General features: G+C 41.6%; 1 protein-coding gene across 4 annotated transcripts in view; it reads left to right on the top strand.

Moving 5' to 3' along the window:
• Window positions 1-19,940, top strand: part of SUPT3H (SPT3 homolog, SAGA and STAGA complex component) — a 327,848-nt gene that overhangs the window by 219,134 nt on the left and 88,774 nt on the right. For all 4 annotated transcript variants that reach the window (XM_084754841.1, XM_084754843.1, XM_084754844.1 and 1 more), the window contains one exon: window positions 4,885-5,024. In XM_084754841.1, coding sequence (XP_084610967.1) covers window positions 4,885-5,024 — 140 coding nt within the window. The remainder of the gene's footprint in view (window positions 1-4,884; window positions 5,025-19,940) is intronic.

Here is a 19,940-nt window from a genome sequence, read left to right as displayed (position 1 = left end):
CCAGGTCCTTGTTCCCAGCTCAACTAAGCAACTATATTAATAGATAGAGTGATAGTTTGTCTCTATGTGTGTGTGATGAGTATGTGTGTTGAGTACAGACACTCACATACCATGGCACATGTCAGAGGACAACTTTGGATATCAGTCCTTCCCCTAAACCTGGCTTGTTCACTGTTGCACATGCCAGACTAGTTGGTCTATGAGTCTGCAGAGCATCTTTTGGTTCAGCCTCCCATCTTCTGGTAGAGCTGTACTGAGCACTGGGATTGCAGATGCTCACACTATGCCTCCAGCTTCGATGTCAGTTCTGGGGATCCAAACTTAGGCCATCAGGCATGCATGGCTAGCACCTTACCTACAAAGCCATATAACCAGCCTAATAGTTCTACATTAAGAGAAAAGAATAAGGCCATGGCCCAAAGGAATACAGCTGAAGGAGCAGAGGAAGGCAATTGATGTCTTTTGGCGTGTACCCATATCTACAAGTATTCACACCAGCACATACATGTGCATAACACACCATGTACACATGCAGCACACACCCCAATAGAAAAGCAGGACTTTAATAATGAAAATAGAAAAGGAAAAATCAAGCGTTGATAGGATGGAAAAGTATAATACAATTTCAAATTAACAAAGAGAAGAAATGGGAGGTTTATCAACATCGATGAATTAATTTTTAGAAAAATGAAGTAAGAAATAAAGATCACAAATGTCATCAAAAATAAATAAACAGGAAGGTTACAAAATGTTGTGCCCAATAAGTATTGATTAGTGTATATATAAATGTAAGGAAAACGAGAGAGATGGTATTAGCATTGTACTCGGGGAATTTTTACTTAAAAACTTCAAAGAAGGTTATAGAATGCATACATCCTAGTTCAGTGACTCTCAGCCTGGTGGGTCATGATCCCTTTGTGGGGTCAGATATCCTGAATATTTGATATTTACATTTCAATCTATAATAGAAGCAAAATTATAGTTACGAAGTAGCAACAAAAATAATTTTATGGTTACCAAAATATGAGGAATGTTATTAAAGTGTTGCAGCATCCAGAAGGTTGAGCACCACTAGATTAATATGACACACCTGTAACAACTAAATAACATACCAACAAAATATCAGATTATGTGTGCTTAGATCTTAGTTCCTTAGAGTGTCAAGAGTAACACAGTAGCTTTTGTTTTTCACTATGTCCACAGAATACTTTTCAACAAAGTGTAATTGGCAAGAAAGTTCACTTTTACACTTGACGTAACAGTAGATACCTGGTTGGATTCAGTTCATCAGTCTTTAATTATAAATGAAAAAAATGATCTTAAGTACTTAAGATCATGCATGTTTCTAAATATTTGGAGATCAACATGAAGATCTCAAACATGTGATGAGCATCCCAGTCCTTTGCACAGTCACCTGCAGAGCTCAAGGAAAATGGTCCTGGGAATTAAAATAGGCAACACCTTTTTAACGTTGGCTACAGGGTCAGACTAAGTTAGGAGTAAATGTAACAAGAAAAGGCAATAATATTGAACATATTAACTGCATCACTTCAACCAACATTAATGAATTCATAGTGCTTCAGGTATGATTCCAATAATGTTTTCTTGGATTCATATAAAAATATCATAAAAGAAATGTCTGTATATGGCTTGAGAAAATATGAAAACAAAGTGTATCTATGAGTCCTGTGGAGTCATTGAGGACTTTATGTGTGGATAGTTGATGCAAGGTAGAAAGTCTGAGAACAGAGCCTAAGACAGAGAGTTGAGGTATGATGAAAGTTCAGTATGGCAAGAAAACATAGTTATTAGTGGTGCTGTACATATAGCTTAAAGACACTAAAGTTGAACTTACAGAATTCATACAAAATAGAGTCTATATCCATAAAGATGGAAAACAAAATGAAGGAAACAGTAAATCTGAAAAGAAAACTTGAAAATTGACACTCTATACTGTGTGGAAGTAGAGGTCAAACAAATGTTAAAAACAAATGGCTAATATAAAATTTTCGGTTACTCTATAGCAAAAGATGCTCTCCAGTGGGCAGGCAGACAACCGCAGGGACAACAAGAAAGAGGCCTTGTTAGCAAAAGATAAACACGAATAGTAAACAGAAAAGCTTATCAGGATATCGCCGGCAGGAGAAGATGCTATGGTCCCTTGTTGGTTTTGGTGCTTATGTTTAATCTTTCGTGTTGGAATCAACAGATTTCTGCTGAGTCCTGAGGACAAGTGTAGGAGAAACCAGCTTCAGAGTTTCTTTCCTGAAACTTGAAGCATCTTTAACATTTCCACTCTTAGAAACTTGTGCCATGGGAACAGAGCACACCTATGAAGGGGATGCTTCTTACAGCATTTCCCCAGGGCAAACACTGACACAAAGTGCCTGCCCATCAACAGAGGACAGACTGAAAATCATGTTAGTAGGGACTATAGGATATAGATGGGTATGCACGCTCTACAGAATCGGGCTCTCTTCAGTAGGTAGATGGAGAGATCTATCCTAGGTCTTTGGGTTTTCCAGCTCTGGTTCCTGGCCTTCCAGGCATTGTCAGAGGTGGGCTCCCACCCATGGGATGAGTCTCAAGATGCGCCAGTCATTGGTTGGCCACACCCACTAGCTATGCGCTTTTACCCCAGCACATCTTGTAGGCAGGACAACTTGTAAGTAGAAAGTTTTGTGGCTCGGTTGGTGTCCCAGTCCCACCACTGGAAGTCTTGCCTGGTTATAGGAAATGGCTGATTCAGCCTCCATATCCCCTGTTGCTAGAAGTCTTAGCAAGGGTGTCTCTCATAGCTTCTTGGAAGTTTCCGTTACACACTGCTTCTAGCTTGTTCCACAGATGCAACCCCCTCCCTCTGCCTAATCCCTCCTATTCCCATTCCCACCGCACCCTCCAGACTCTTTCCCAGCCACACCCACCCTGCAGTGTCTTTTCTAGTTCCCTTCGCAGTGGCGTTTATGTGCTCCCCACCCATGAGCTGTCTTTGTTACTTAGTTTCTCCAGGTCTGTGGATTATAGCATGGCCGTCCCTTACCTTATAGCTAATACCCACTTGTAAGTCAGCACATACCAAGTGTGTCTTTCTGGGTCTCAGCGTAATCTTTTTTTAGTTTCATCCATTTGGCAGCAAACTTTCAAACACGGCTGGGAAAAAAAATAAAATAAATGATTCCTAATGATATTCTGCTATTCTCATAGATTGGTTCCTAGCCCAGTTCTCATCAGGGAGGCTTCACCCAGCAACTGATGGGAGCAGATGCAGAGGCCCACAGCCAGACATTAGGCGGATCCTGGGCAATCCTGTGGAAGAAGGGGAGGAAGGGTTGTAGGAGCCAGAGGGCTCAAGGACACCAGAGGAAAAGCCACAGAATCGACTAACCTAGGCTCCCAGGGCTCCCAGAGAAGGAGCTGACAACCAGGGAGCACGCAGGGCACTGGCGCAGGCCTCCGCAGCGTGACAGGGCACTGGCGCAGGCCTCCGCAGTGTGACAGGGCACTGGCGCAGGCCTCCGCAGTGTGACAGGGCACTGGCGCAGGCCTCCGCAGTGTGACAGGGAGTCCTAACAGTGGAGCAGGCCCTGTCTCTGACTCTTTTGCCTCCTTTGGGAACCCTTTTCCTGATGCTGAGTTGCTTTGTCAAGCCTAAATAGGAGAGGAGGTGCCCAGTCTTACTGCAACCTGACATGCCATGTTTGGTTGGTATTCCTGGAGGCGTGCCGTTTTCTGAAGAGAAGGGGAGGAGGCATGATTGGGGGCGGGGCTTAAACCGCAGTCAGGATGTAGCAAACAAACAAATAATTTTTTTTAATGGGGAGATCTTTCTCTGACCTCAACTAGGAAACACGAACAGAAGAGAGGATAAAAGAACCGCTTCATAAAGATAGGCTAATGAGAGCCTATTTTAAAGGAAAATGAATAAAATACATGTAGAAAAACATTATGAATATATGAGCACAAAGAAATGTATGGTGGTCATATACAGGACGATTGTTGGGAGTTGTATCTTGAGTTGGGGATTGGCAGGTAACAAAGAGAGAGAAGGAAAGGCAGGAGGGAAGGACTTCGAAGGAGAAAGCAATACGTGTAATATTTCGGGTGTGTATTTCTGTCCCCCCCCCACACACACACACACTTGGTATTGGGGATTGGGCCCAGGGCCTTGCCCATGCGCCATAAACGCACTGGCACTCAGCTAAGATTTTTATTCCAGAAGAAAACAACATGAGAGAATATACTCCCTGTTTCTGCCATGCTGGCATAGGTGCCGAGCGAGCACTCGTACTTTTTATGGCCTTACCATAAACTCTCAAATTTTGAAGAAAATGTATTCAAGTGTCTTTCATTGAATATGTATTCAGTGAGTTTCCTTTTGTGGTATTGTTTTCCTGTTGTCTGGCTTCTGTAAGAGGGCATGCCTGCTAGTCTTCCTCTTTTAACTAGATAACAGTCCACACTGTCTCGGGTAGCAGTTGATCATGAGCTGTGTTGTTGAACACTAACAGTTGTCAAGCCTGCCTTCTTTGCTTGCGTTTGCCCAAGACACCCTCTTTTTCCTGCTTGTGCTTTATTTCTCTTGTAAGAACGATGGAACAATATTCTTTGCCAAACCTGAAAGCCCTTCTTCCTTTCACAAAGGATCCAGTCAGCCGTTTTACACTTACTGTGTAAATAATAATAATGTGATTTGATTCTGTCTATTTTTATTTTATGATGTTAATAAGTTAAACATTTCTGTATGGCATATTTTAGAGGTCAGAGTTTCCTCTGTAAAGATGATTTTGAGTGAATTTCACATGCCATGTTTGCTACATGTGTATTGGCACTAACATACCTTGCTCAGACCTTTTTTTCCCCCCCTCTTTCCTAACCTTCATGAAGAAAAACTGAGCGGCAGCAGCAGTACAAACAAGAGGCAGAAAATTGCTCAAGACTTGATCAACTCTATTGATCAGACAGGAGAACTTCTGGCAATGTTTGAAGACAATGAACTTGATGACGTTAAGCAGGAAAGAATGGAGGTATGGAACACTCGGGGTTTCACAGCAGCCGACCGCCCAGTCCAGTGTCTGTGCTCTCAGTTTCTTGTCCAGTGTCCTTGACTGTTGCCTAAAGTGTCCAAACCAGTGGCTTTGGTGGGCAGCACACCCAGGAGTAAGCCCTGAGAAGAGAGGAGGCCTTGCCTCCACACTGGACTTGGAGAAACATCTTTTTTTCTTTTTTTAAAATATTTTATTAATTTATTCATATTATATCTCAATAGTTAGCCCATCCCTTGTATCCTCCCATTCCTCCCTCCCTCCCATTTTCCCCTTATTCCCCTCCCCTATGACTGGCCCTGAGGAGGATTTCCTCCCCCTGTATATGCTCATAGGGCATCAAGTCTCTTCTTGGTAGCCTGCTATCCTTCCTCTGAGTGCCCCCATGTCTCCCCATCCAGGGGACGTGGTCAATATGGGGCACCAGAGTTCGTGTGAAAGTCAGAAACATCTTAAGTTTTGATTCTCCGTTTCTTTCTTTGACAGTGACAAGCATTCTCTATTCCAGATCTGACATTTGCCACTGCATTTTACTCCAGTCAAGCTACTTTAGATTAAATATTTACTTAAAATTTTTTGTTCCAAATTACCTAGTTGTTTCTGGAGCAAACGTAATTCTTCAAACCTTTGTCTTGGCACACAGAGTGAAGAGCTGCCTTTCAGATTGCTGTTGGCGGCTGCGGTTCCCTCACTGACTAAGGTGGTGTCCAGGGAAGCTACATGCTTTATATCACTGTCACAGAACACAAGTGACACGTTTGCATTCCCTACACATGTTTTCACAATGAATATAAAAATTGTATGTCTTCTATTTACCTTAGCTATCTATACTTTAAATCACTACTTCTTTAAATATACTCCTGGAAAAAATGAAAGTACTGATTGATTTCATTTGAGTGCCTTCCAACACACGCGGCAGTGGTCTTAGTTCTTCCTGTGACTATTAGAATGTGAGACTCAAAAGGGAATCGCAGTTTCCCCTTCTCTTTACATTGGGCAAGAGAGGTAATTCCAGAATTCCAAAAGAGTTTCTATATGCCTGTTTCACCATGGTCTCTATGCATACTAAAAACGGTAATTATTTCACATTAAATTTTGGAAGGAGCCCAGTTGACATCCATGCATTGTAAATTTTAACAGCCTTCTTTAAAGAATTAGCATGCCGGGACCCTGAACTGTGACCTGAAGGCAGTGTTCTCTTAGCTATCAATTACCTTAGAAAGGGTGCTTATCTTGCTTTGAGGCGACGACTGCAAGTGGTTCTACTTCAACTTTGCCGTGAGCCAAAAATATGCTAAGTTGTCTAAAGCAGATGATAAACACATATGTCTGCTGTCATTATGGCCTCACCAGGATATGATTTTTGGAGGGCATGGTTTCACTTACGGTACGTTGCTTAGGGAGGAAAGTGTTTGTGCTTTAGTTTTTAATATTTCATATCATGAGATGATCATGGAGAGAGAGTCAGTAAAGGAGTACTTTACCAAAATTATATGTAAAAGTTGAATGCCTGACTTTTCAATTTCATTGGGACAGATCTCAGCTAAACAAATGAGTTGCCTGAAGGTCAGTCTACAGTTAGGAAAGAGAGTCAAGGTGGAATTGTAGAACACTCGGCTGGTAATAGCAGAGGAGAGCTGGGAGAGTGCTGAATCAGTAACATCAGTCATGTTTCCAGAAGCAGGAGCAACTCCAGTGCTCACACATCTGAACGGCTTTCCAGTGTTGTATTATACACTGCACAGTGTCAACTAGGATAATGAAATAGCAGGGGAAATCAACAAGGACACTTAGAGGAGAAGTCAGCCTTATCTGTACAGCAAGCCTGAAATTGACAGTCTCTTTCAGCCTGCAGCATACTAGAATCTTCTCCTGCCAAGATGACATGTAGTTTCCATATTTTACTCATCCAAATGAGATAGTTGAACTGAATAATAAAAAAGATAGGCCAGTAGACATAACTGTGGACAGCGGAAGGAGAAGGTGGGACCATTAAGAGCAGAGGCCTTGCCTGCTTCTAATTTGACAGGTTATAGTTTCAAGAGCAAACCGCAACTGTGGCAATCCATATGAAACCACTTTGGACTTGCAGACTGCAATCTCTTGCTTTCAAAGTGCAGTAGAATAATCAGCCTCGGCATCATTCCATGATTTAATTTTCCTCTAAGCATCACTTACGCTTGCAGAAACTGCTGCTACCTTCTCTCCCATAATGGAGGAAATGGTGTAGACCCACCAATGGAGTTGCATGGGGGCAGGCATGCTTGCCCCCGTTTTCTTCCTCTCCCTCCCTCTTTCTCTTAGTTGTTCTCATATAAATGGGATTTTGAAGAGCAAAACCTTTACAAACATAAAGACTCACTTGGAACCCTTACTTCTTCTGAAAACATCAATTAGGCGTGTGTAAACCATGTTCTTAAGTAGGCATGTGTAAGCATGTTCTTTGCTGTGGTTTTGAGCTGGTGTGTGTGTGTGTATACGCACATGTGTGCATGTGTGCCTGGCTTTGTGTTTCCTTGGACTCTAGTTCATTGTTGTTAAGTATAATGGGGCCAGAAACAAGAAAACTAGCTGAAATTTTACATCCATTTTACTTTGACAGTCCACCTTCATCACAGTTCTTCATCGTAACTTGTTTGTTCCCCTGAACCAAATTTCCAGCATTTGGCTATCTCTGTAGCAGAGGTCCATGGATGTGATCTGTGAAGGTTCCCTCCAGCTTAGCAACAATCCAATGCCTGCATGCTCTGCGCGTGCGTGCACACACACACATACACACACACACACACACACACACACACACACACACACACACACACACACACGGATAGATATTCCTCTGGTTGTTTTAGTATATTGAAGAGACATAAAACACAAAGGAGAGACATATGAAGCATAGTTGTCCACAGTAATAACCACACCCTTTCTAGATAGCCCGCTTCTAAGTAAGACAGCTGGGTTTCAGTGTTGATAATGGTTTCTGTGTTGACTCTTTCTCGTTCTAGTCAGGTAGGTGTAGCTAAGTAAGTCAGCCTCCCAGGAGGAATCCCTGAAAGCTGGGGATAGATTTGGTTTCTCTTAGCAAGCAGCCCTGGGACAGGAGGGCTCTGCATGGGGAGGGTTCTGAGAACCTCAGCTGTGTCGTTGATCAAGCCAAGCATACTGTCCACGGTGATGCAGACTTGTAAGTATAAACACTTGAGACCTGAGGTGAGCTCTGCCTCCTGTGTAATCTGCAAGCAGGTAGGGGCACACAGGAGAGCCATGGATAGAGCTGCCAGGGCAAACACACTGTAGCTGGGTTGGGGTGCAGAATAGCCTTAGTGAGACTTTATATTTCTGCTTTAATCCAATAGAATGTACTTAGAAAGCAGGGTGGTGTACATAAAATATAAGGCAGCGTAAAGGGTTTGTTAAAATAAGCTTTAAATTGAATGAGCGCTCACGTGGCCACCTAATTTGCTTAAGGAGACATGAAGTGCCCTTAGTTTCTACAGAACGCAGGTCTCATGAAGCCTGAACGATACAAGAAATCAGTAGTGTTCTACAGCCAAGCCTCAGGTGTCTCCAGGAGCTTTCAGGTAGAGGCCCTAGTTTCTAGAGGCTTTCTATTTATAAAGTGTATTCTACTAGTCCCCACCATGATTTGTTTTCATTATAAAGGAGATAAAATTCCTACAACACTGAGAGTTTGTAAACACCTCCAATAAAATCTAACTAAACAGACAAAATATTGGTGTGGGTAAGATAAGCATTTACAAAGACAAATAAATCCCCAGCCCCAGTTAACATTTTAAAAAAATCTACTACATGTTTAAAATGCCAGTGGATTTGGGTTTGGAAATGAAGATGTTATTACTCCATGGTCAACAATTTGCCTTCCATATGTCAAAGGGTTGGCCTTTGGGTTCAGTCTTCAGAGTGGCAGACACGGTAGGGAGAGGAAGAGAGGAGGGAGAGCCTAAAAAGCTGTATTTCTATCTTATATGTACAAATGCATGCATGTTTATTTATGCATATATATGTATTATGTTTATATCCATTTGTTACATTGGTAGGACTAGAAATATATTTTACTTGACGTTTTTAAAGAACTATCTGAGGTATATGAGACAGATCCAGTTGCTAGAGAGAATAACTTTAGCATTGAAGAAAAGAGAATTGAAAGAGAAAAGCTTCAAAATGGAACAATGGAAGTACATTAGTAAAAGGTGCCACCTATGATGAAGATGCAGTAGGTAGAAAATGCACATCCTCCACTTGCAGTGTCTTCAGCCAGCCAGTGGAGTACAGCCATGGGAGGAAGTAGAAGCCTTGGTCCCAAACCCATCCTCAGTCTCCAGCCAGTTGACTGGATGAAGAAAGAATTGTCATACATGTCTGAGTTCACCTAACACTCATATGGATATGACCATACATAACAGAGTTCTGTTCCAGAATCCCTACTCATGCTGCTTCCACTTGCCGGAGTTCAGGGAGCATTAACCAACAAAGAAAAGCCCTCGCTATAGTCAGGCGCTAAAAGTTACCGTGCTATACAGGGAGTGTCAACTTTTTGTTTAGGTGCTAATTTTAAAAAGCATAGTACCTCCTCCCAGTAACCACCAGAGCATGGAAATGAGTAGGCAAGGCAACCTGCAAAGTGCGGCAAGAAAATGCTACGTGCAGCAGACTTCATGTCAGCAAGGAGCACAGAGATGTAAACACTGTCCCAAACATGGGAAGCGTGAAGCACGTTCTGTGCTCCTGCATGCAAACGCTCAGCCTTGTAAATGTCCCACTTGTTTCCAACCTAATTCATCAGTTTAATGCAATTTCCTGTGGTCTCTGAAAGAACACCACCAGTGGGATTTTATGAGCTTGATAAGATAACATTAAATTTGTTTTACATGATAAAAAAAAAAAGAGAGAGAACTGTAAAGGTTTTATTAAAGACAAGCAGAAGGCAGAGTTCAGTCTTCTGTGCCAAGAATGTTAACATTTCCTTACCTGCTTAAGCCCTAAGTGTGTGACACAAGTGAGGGTCAAGGTGACAGTAGAGATCATGTCAGGTTGGTGCCAAGACTGGTCATTATCTGGAATAAAACATTACAGGTGTCTCTTGACCTTATAGTTGCATTTAAAAGAAAAAATTTCAAGGAATACTGTATAATTTACTATAAAATGGAAACATTTTAAAAATAATAGAGATAAATCTAATTAAGTACCAATTTGAGGGTATAGAAAGTTTTTTTAGGCTTTTATTATCCAAACAGGCTTTTTGAAAACCTCTACAACTCAAGATGTTAACAAGTACAATGGGCAGATCAAGAGGGAGTAATTTCTGTCTTTGAATATGATAACATAAAAGCAAAATCTTTTTAAATTAATTTATTTATTCACTTTACACTCTAATTGTAGCTCCATCCCTCCTCTCCTCCCAGTGCCACCCTCTCTCTTCTCCCTCCCCCCTTCCCTAATCCTCAGAAAAAGGGGGTCCCCCTGCACCAACCCACCCCAGATTATCAAGTCATATCAGAACTGAGCACATCCTCTTCCCCTGTAGTCTGGCAAAGTAGCCCCACCAGGGGAAAGTGATTAAAAAGCAGGTAATAGAGTCCATGTTAGAGAGAGCCCCTACTCCCCTTACTGGGGGACCTACATAAAGCCAGAGCTGCCCATCGGTTGCATCTGTGTAGGGGGCCTAAGTCTAATCTATGCATGGTCCTTGGTTGGTGCTTCAATCTCAAGAGTCCATCTGGGCCCTAGTTAGTTGGCTCTGTTGGTCTTCTTGTGGAGTTCCTGTCACTTCCAGGTCTTTCTGTCCTTACCCCCACTTTTCTACAAGACTCCTTACATTTCACCCAATGTTTGGCTATGAGTCTGGGCATCTGGTTTTGATCCTGTGCTGGGTGGAGCCTATCAGAGGGCAGCTATGTTAGACTCCTGTCTGTGAGTGAAGCAGAGTATTGTTAATAGTGTCAAGGGGTGGCTCTCTCCCATGGGGTGGGTCTCGGGTTGGGCTAGGCATTGGTTGGACATTCCCTCAGTCTCTGCTCTATCTTTATCCCTGCACATCTTGTAAGCAGGGTGAATTTTGGGTTGAAGTTTTTGTGGCCACCCACAAAATGTTGGTGTCCCCCTCCCTCTACTAGGAGCCCTGTCTAGTCAAAAGGTATTTTCTTCAGTCTTTCTGACCCCTGATATTAGTAGTCTCAGATAGACTCACCCCCATATCCTCTCAGAAGTCTACCCTATCCTATGCCTCCAGCTTGGCACAGAGATGCCTCCACCTTTGGTTTCTCTTCTCTCTTCAGGCCCTCTGTCCTCCAGCCCCTGTTCTCCCCAGGTCTGATCTCTATCCTCATTTCTCTTTGTGCTCCCTCTCCTACCTTGTTCACTCTCCTCTATTTTATTTCTCCTTCTGAGTGAAATTTAAGCATCCTCATTTGAGTCCTCCTTGCTGCTTATCCTCTTTGGGTCCGTGAATTGTAGTATGTTTATTTTGTATGATATGGCTAAAATCTGCTTATGAGCGAGTACATACAATGTGTGTCTTTCTGGGTCTGGGTTACTTAGCTCAGAATGATCTTTTCTACTTCCATCCATCTATTTACTTGCAAATCTCATGATCTCTTTATTTTTAATAGCTAAATAGTATGTGTGTGTGTATGTATATATATATATATATATATATATATATATATATATATATATATATATATATATAATGTTACATAGTAACAAAATCTTAAAGCCTTCTCTTTTGAGACTCTGAAAGGGTTTTAAATGTTGACATACTATGAATTTTTCAAAAGAAATAGACTATATTAAAGTTCTGTGTAAAATGTCACTATCTGTTTGAGAGAGAAAAAAATCACAAAAAGAGTGACTATTACATTTTGTTATGTAGGTGTAGTATCCATCAAAACAAATCTGGGGATCAGGACAAGGACCTGAGCGACTCTGTTCCAACTGGAAAGTTCACTACCACTCCCAGTGCCTCCTGCCTCAGAGCTATTCAGACTCTCCTTTACTAGTTTTGAGCGAATTTACCTCCCTGCCTCTTTCCTAAGTCCTCCTGGGAGCAAAGTGAAGGGCAGCAGCCTTGAGACTGAAGGTGTACATGTGCTCTTTCCTCAGCCAAGTCAAGAGACATGTGACAGTAGCAAGGGTCCTTTGTCTCAGTGAAAGAATACTTCCTACTAATACACAGGGACTGCCTTACCCACATCACAGAAGGGACACTGTCCTGTGTCAGGGTAGAGATGGCCGCCAGCACTCCCCACTGTGTGCGCAAGCCTGCAGGCCTTGTTGGCTGTTGGGCTGACCCCTGCATCAGCGGGTGTTTGCTAAGCACATAACCCATTATACTGTTCAATTACGATTTCTAGAACCAATATTTTCTGTCTCAAGTAATTTTAATTTGATCTTTTTAAAATGAAATGCTTCTCTTAGAGATCAGCCCACCAACTTGTTTATAAAACACCTTGGCAGAGAAGAGTTTTAAAATATCATTGAATTTAAGAACGCCACAGGACTTACCACTAATTTACATTTCGTGTTTATAGTTCTCAGATTGTGGTCGCTGTAATAACCAGCATATTTTTGCCTTGAGTATTTTGTGGATTATATTTCCCCTATTCTTTCTCCTTGACCCACATTCTCCACAGTAGGTGGGCAGATTGTTGTTACATAGTCTGGCTTTTATTTATCTTCACTGGTTTAATCCCAGTGAGTTAGTATTTCTAAATAGGAAAACAAGCCCACTCTGTGGCGAGGTTCCTATCTTGTGAGTGCCTCAGTTTGTACAGTGGAATTAGCAAATCATTGCTTATTTGGAGCAGACCACCCCTTTCCCTGCGTCTGTGCTGAGGACTTACTTCACTCCAGTCCGTACCACTGCTTCCTGGCAAATCGCACAGATCTACCTGAAAGTGGACATCAGCTTATTTCCCGGCTGTCGCATTTCTCACTTAAAATTAATCCTATTAGATTCAGTTGGGAGTGTGTTAGCAATTAAGGTGTTCCATCGTGTCAGTGGGTCTGTCTGACACTTTTCATGGCATAGATTTAATAAGAGCGGTGAGAACCCATCAGTCCACTGATTTTTGCCGGTTTTTTTTCTACACAAGAGCCTTTTAGCATGGTATCGATATACTTTAAGAATCTTGCTTAAGGGCCAGGTGTGGTGGTGCATACCTTTAATCAGAGAGGCAGAGGCAGGTGGATCTCTATGAGTTTGAGGCCAGCCTGGTCTACCAATTGAGTCTAGGACAGCCAGGGCTATACAGAGAAACCTGTCTGGGGCGGGGGGGGGGGGGGGGGGCTGGGAGGGAAGTCTTGCTCAAGCAGCCTTTCCATCTTCCTCCCTTACCTTCTTCACCCTCTTACTTCTCTCATATGCTCTGCCAGGGCTCACACAGCCCTGCACATCACATGCTCTAGCACACGTGCATTCATCTGCAATGTCTGTTCAGATGTTTCAGTATGTAATAAATTCCAGTATAGCCACTTACTAAATGAGCTCCCTATGAGCATGCACACATCCAAACATTAGGGGCTTTAAGTGTTTGTCAGTACATGAATAACACAGCTACGCTTTTAGCTAGGTTATTAGTTTTGTTTTCTCATCACTGCAATGCAGTGCCTAATGAGACGCAACATAAGGATTTCCTTGGGCTCCCAGCTTCATCACAGGGGACATAGTGGCTACAACGGCTTCTATCCATGGCTGTGAAGACAACAGGCAGCTTAATAATATGCTGGTGGATCAGGACACAGTTGCTTAGAAGCAGAGCCAGGCTGTAACCATGGAAACCTATCCCTCTGGGACCCAGTTACTTCACCTAGACTCTACTTCCTAACAGCGCCTCAGCATCCCCAAACAGCATTCCCATTTGGAGACTGTACTCAGAGACATCAGACTGAGAGTGTGTCACACTGCGCCACAACAGTTTGTAGAAATGCAGTTTCCAAGTGTAGAAAGCCAATCCCTTTTGAGCAGCATATGCTTATAAAAGGCTGTGGCCGTAAGGTACATTCCTCTGTGAACTTGTTCTCAGAGCTCTTCTCACCTTCGCTGGCTACTTTGCAGAGTGAAAGGCTGTCATTGTTTGACTGACTTCCTGTTGGCGCCTTAGTCATGCTGTTTCCTTAGCTGGAGGTGTCAGCCGTTTACCTACCCACACCACTTAGCTGTTGACTTGCCCTGGCCCAAATATGTCTGTTGGCAATGCCAGGCACCAGTCCCAACTTTAATTAGAAGATCCTATTTTCAGATGGAGCGATACCCTGACCAGAGTTATTTTTGTCCAGGAACCTGCTCTGAATAGTTGGTAATAAAAGTACATTTTTTTTCCATTTATCTGCCTCGTGGACTGTATTGATAAACCATGAGAATTAGTTTTACTGAAAGCCATATTGCCTCCATCATTGCTAGCATTACTAACAGAGCCCCTATGATTAGTTACAGGGCACAGGGCTTTGCCATGTTGTAGAAATCCTGACATTTTATACACATACAATTACCACAGCCATGAAACAGAAAGCAGAAGAGGGATGAGCTGGGAGGCTGAAGGGGCATCACTGGGAGTGGGAAAGGGCAGAACATTGCAATGGAGATGAGTGTGATCAAAATAGATTCTATACAGTTATGAGAATGCCATGATGAAACCACTGTTATAGAGAATTAGCATGTGCTGTATACATGTTTAAGTAGTATGTTTAAGTTATCAATAACTAGGAGGTGCATATTAACAGTTTGGATATTTCTCCTTTTTTAAAAAGAAAAAATGTGGGGCTCGAGAGATGGCTCAGTGATTAAGAGCGCCACCTGCTCTTCCAAAGGTCCTGAGTTCAATTCACAGCAGTCATATGGTGGCTCACAACCATCTGTCATGTGATGTGATTGCCTCTTCTGGCCTGCAGGCGTGCATGCAGGCAGAACACTGTATACATAATAATAAATAAATCTTTTTTAAAATGTTAGTTAGGAGCTCTTACTTTCCAGTACCTTGGAGAAAGAACTTGTATTTCTTATAGTGCTGTGTACCCCAAAGAGTAGAAGGCAGGGATGACTGATACGAGCTCATTGAATGACTAAGAGGTCGTTTTCACATTGAAAGAAAACCATGCAAAAACTCCGCCAGCTCACCAGTGTTCCTTTCAACAACTGACCAGAGGCCTTGACCAAGGCTCGTGCCATACAACTCTCCCATCTATCGCTTATCCAAGCCTTGGAGAAACAAAGTTGAAAGAATGAGAGGGGGGTGCACAGCAGAATTGGCCTCCTTTTCCCAGAGAATGACTCCGTGGGTGCCTTCAGGCAGCCAGGCTAACAGACACTCACTAAAGTGTCTGTACACTGAAAACCTTGCACTACTGATGAGCACAACCAAGAGGAACACAGGTACTGGAACGATAGCCCGTGCTCCCAGATGGAAGGAATTAAGGTTGTTGTGTGTCTGTCAGCTAGAATGTGTGGTGCGTCTGTTAGCACTGCAGCTACCACAGCTCCAATGGCTTTCCCACAGAAACACTAGGAAGCTTTTGCTGACTTTGGTCCAGTGTTCAATAGTCACATACAGAAACAACCTGACATTTAACAGATGACTAAACAAAGAAACTGTGATATTGCTGGACTTAGTAATGCCTGAAACCCCATTTCCCAAGATCTTAAGTCCCATGGACAGCCTGGGCTACACAGTGAAAGTCTGCCTAAGGAAAAAAGAAGTGTGTGTGTGTGTGTGTGTGAGAGAGAGAGGGGGGGGAAGGGAGGGAGGGAGGGAGGGAGGGAGGAAATGTGTATGTGTATGAGAGAGAGAGGAAGGAAATATGTGTGTGTGTGTGTGAGAGAGAGAGAGAGAGAGAGAGAGAGAGAGAGAGAGAGAGAGAGAGAGGAGGGGGAGGGAGGGAGGAAGGATGCTAAATACAGAAGCCAGGCACAGAAGGAAGAATATTAATGATCTCATATGTGTGGAATATAATGTGGTGATTTTAGTGGCCTGGGATTTATTTGTTTGAGATAGCTATCAATTCAGACTTTCAAGTCTTTAAAATTCTTCTGTTGTTGTCTCATGGTATTGTAAATCATTTATTCATTTATTTGATATTTGGATATTTTAACATATAAAGTCAAAAGACCAACCAAATAGTGTAAAACAGTAAGGTCTCTGAAAGACAAGACACATATAAGAAAATGTCTGTTATTTCTATTACCTTTTATTAGTATGGAATTTCATCTTCCTATCTTGCCCACCCCCCAAAACCAAATCAAATCTGGGAAAGGAGAGTCATATTTTATTTAAACTAGAAAATGTATTTTGTTTACATTGCACCAATAATTATCTAGTTTACATGGGCTTGTAGTAGAAAATTCCTTAAAATAATGGAAACACAGGTTAAAATAGCTACCCAGAAATACAACCCAGTCTCCTCATTCTTCATTCAGAAATTGCTGTTCTAAATACCATCCTGAGGAAATTGCAAGGAGCTTGTAAAGATCAAACATACTATTCTTTTGATAGTTAAACTGTCACCAAAGTCCTAGAGCTGTCACCATGGCTTCTGACACAACTCGTATGTTTATACAGTGTTTCTATTATTATTTACAGAAATATAAATATTTTGTAATTGACCTTTTATATTGCCCTTTGGACATAGAATATTTTCCATACAGAGCTACACAATTTCCATGTGGCCGAGTGTCTTATTCCTTCCTTTACTGGGTATTTCAGTCATCTTATTTGTATCTTAGATTGTTCAATATGTTTTTATACAAAGAACTGGTTAGCATTTTGGTTTGGGTACTTGAGATGCCATGGCTTTCTGTAAGTGCTTCTAGGACAAGGTAAGCGGGAGATGCCATGACAGTTTTCACTGCCCTTTTCTCAAGTCTCTTGAATACAAGCGCTCATGCGTGAATAACCTGACACGTGCACAAACCTAGTGTCCTCCCTCACTCTAACTCTCACAGACACTTGCCTTTATTTTGTTCTCTTTTGTCATATTCTTTGACTTCTGAAGAGAACCACATTGTAAGTGTAGACTTGTCATGTTTGGTTTACAGATCTAAAACCTCACAATTGCAGCTCTTAAAACCATAGTTGAAAAGATGTTATTCTTATCTTCTTTCAGATATTTTCAAAATACTTTGTAAAAAACCAGGGTTATTTGCTTAATTGTGTACTAGTGTGAATTGGATGTCTTATCTTTTATTCATTAGCTAAGACATTTTGTAAAGAATTTTGAAAAAAAAAAAAGAATTTTGGTTGACAACAAATACCAAGTGGTTTTGCACCTTGAAGTAATTTGACGAGCAAGAAACATTAAGTGATATGTTGCCTTGTACAGCGTGGGAAAGAGAAAATTCTAGAGACAGGTGCCAGGTAATTGAAAAGCTTTCAAAAATAACATGAAAGAAACTACATCAAGCACAAACTTGATGTTTTCAGAAAATTTGCCTAATACTAGTCCTTGTCAAAGAATGACAAAGTACTATTTTCTGTTCTCTGTTCTCTGTTCTCTGTCTCTGTCTCTCTGTCTCTCTCCGTGTCTGTCTGTCTGTCCATCCGTCCGTCTCTCTCTCTCTCTCTCTCTCTCTCTCTCTCTCTCTCTCTCTCTCTCTCTCTCTCTCTCTCTCCCCCTATGTGTTTTTACCTCTACCACTTGTGTGTGCACATGCGTGTGAAGGCCCTTGTCTTCTTCCTTCCTTAGTTGCTCTCCGCCTTACGTTTTTAAACCTAGGATCTCTCACTGCACCTGAAGCTCACTGTCCAGATTGTCTGGTCAGTGCCACTCAGGACGAGTGCTGATTCTCTGTGGGTGCAGAGATCTGAACTCGGGTCCTCATGCTTGCTCACAGGGCACTTTACCAACTGAGCCTTCTTCCCAGCCCCAAAATTGTCTTAATTGATGACATATACTAGGTATAGTATGAGTTCATGTAAGCTGAGTAGTTTTTATGGAGTAGGGAGAAATGTAGCAGTAAGGCAGTGTGTCTATGGAAGATACACCTGGATGTAACAAACTTTTAAGATACGATGTTTTTATGGAGAAGAAAATTCTGTATTTTAAATTTTAAATCTTTCTAATCATAGCTCTTCAATGAGATATAACTACAGGCCCTCTCTAAAATCTATTCTCAAGCTTATTTTATTCAGAAACAGAACACTTCTGGTATCAGAGCTCATTTTATTAAGTAAAATATGGTACTTCTGGCTGATTGCCTATACAGTTAACTAGAGAGATCGTATTTCCTCCTGAGTGAAGAGCTTTGCCATAATATTTAAGTGTTTATGTAATTTATATTCAGTGTTCTGACAGAGTCCAGATGGCAGTTATTGTATGCTAATTATGTCAGTTGTGCTACCACTAAACAATGCTGTATTCGTTACATATGTAAAAGATGCCATTTTCAGTGTGTTGATGCAAAGAATGTTGGTAGACATTACCTTCGTGACTGGAACTCAGACTGTGCAAGCAGAAGCATCATGGCTTCATGATGGAGGCTGCAGGTCACATGACGCCCTCACTATTCTCCTGTCTCTGTGAGATGCACTATTTGGTACATTGTTTAGAAACGGCCTTAATACCAGAGATGAATTTCTCACGTTGGAAAGATCTGTGGCTCCTATGCATCCTAAAGATGGAAATGGAGTCTGAAACACCAAAGAAATCATTTTGGTGACACAAAAACAAAACTCTGGCTTTCTGCTCACCTTTACGTCAGCTCTATGTTGTTCGCCTAGTGGCCCATTGTTTCTGTTTTCTTTAGAGGCCAAAAACACACCACACACAGTTTGAATGGAGGGTGTCTGCCCTATGAGAAAAGCAGGACAACTCTGCATGTGCAGTCAGTGTTCTCAGTAAACGGCCTCTGCTTGACCTGGTAGAACGGCTGGAAGGCAAGGTCATGCTGTACCTCTGTGACTTCCTGTGTGTTTCATAAGCTTCAGAGGGGGAGACAGCAAGGGAGACAGTGCCTAACCTGCATGCTACACCAATACACCAGACCAGCACACAAGTGTGTACACACACACACACACACACACACACACACACACATACATACACACACATGCACACACGCAATGTTGATCTCGAGATTATAAGTATTTTTTTCAAATATGGCTTTCATATTAAAAATGTAATTTACTTTTAAAAATTACAAGGAGCAGTATATAGCTGTCTTAGACTTAAAGAATAGGGCTTGTGAATATAAATATAAACTTCCACTAAAGTCCGCAGAATATGAAGAAAGTAAAATGTTCTTCCATCAAGTTCTTTTTCTTGTAAAAATTATTCTTTATAAGAACTAATACCACATTTTAAGAAGAATTTCTCAAACATACCAAATGCTGTGCAATTCTATAATACTTAAAAACTGCATTGGTTTATCTGCAGACATGAATTTAATTTTTCTGTTAGCCCACATACTGAACCCTCAAATCCATTTTCATTTCTCAGCTTCAATGTTTCATCTTCCTACAGAGTGTGTTTTCTGTAGTGTTACAGACATACCAGATCCAGTTTATCTTTACGAGGAATACAGTGGGGGCTGTTCATTGTTTGTTCTATTTATCTTGCTTTTTCACTTACTGTTATGATTGTATAATCAGAAAGCTAAAGCCTCTTCTTGTGCTGGACACTCTCTATTTTCACCTAAAGTCACTCAGGGTGCACTGCTATGAAGAAAGTGTTAGGATTCACAAGCATCTGACGTTCTTTGATTGTAGAAGGTCTCTCTTTCTTCTGCACATCCATTCTTAGGTGACACAGACATCCATTTCAAGGTTTTTCACACTTATTTTCAAAGAACATTGATATTCGCTTGAATAGTCTAGATAAACTTTTCTTAAAAGCAATTATTTGCTAAACAGCTTCAATGTGACGTTTACTTATTTGAAAGGGCCAAGT

The sequence above is a fragment of the Acomys minous genome (assembly GCF_964271855.1).
Source record: "Acomys minous genome assembly, chromosome: 13".
NCBI lineage: Eukaryota > Metazoa > Chordata > Mammalia > Rodentia > Muridae > Acomys > Acomys minous.
Note: the sequence above shows the minus strand (reverse complement) of the source record. Positions and strands in the feature narration are given on the sequence as shown.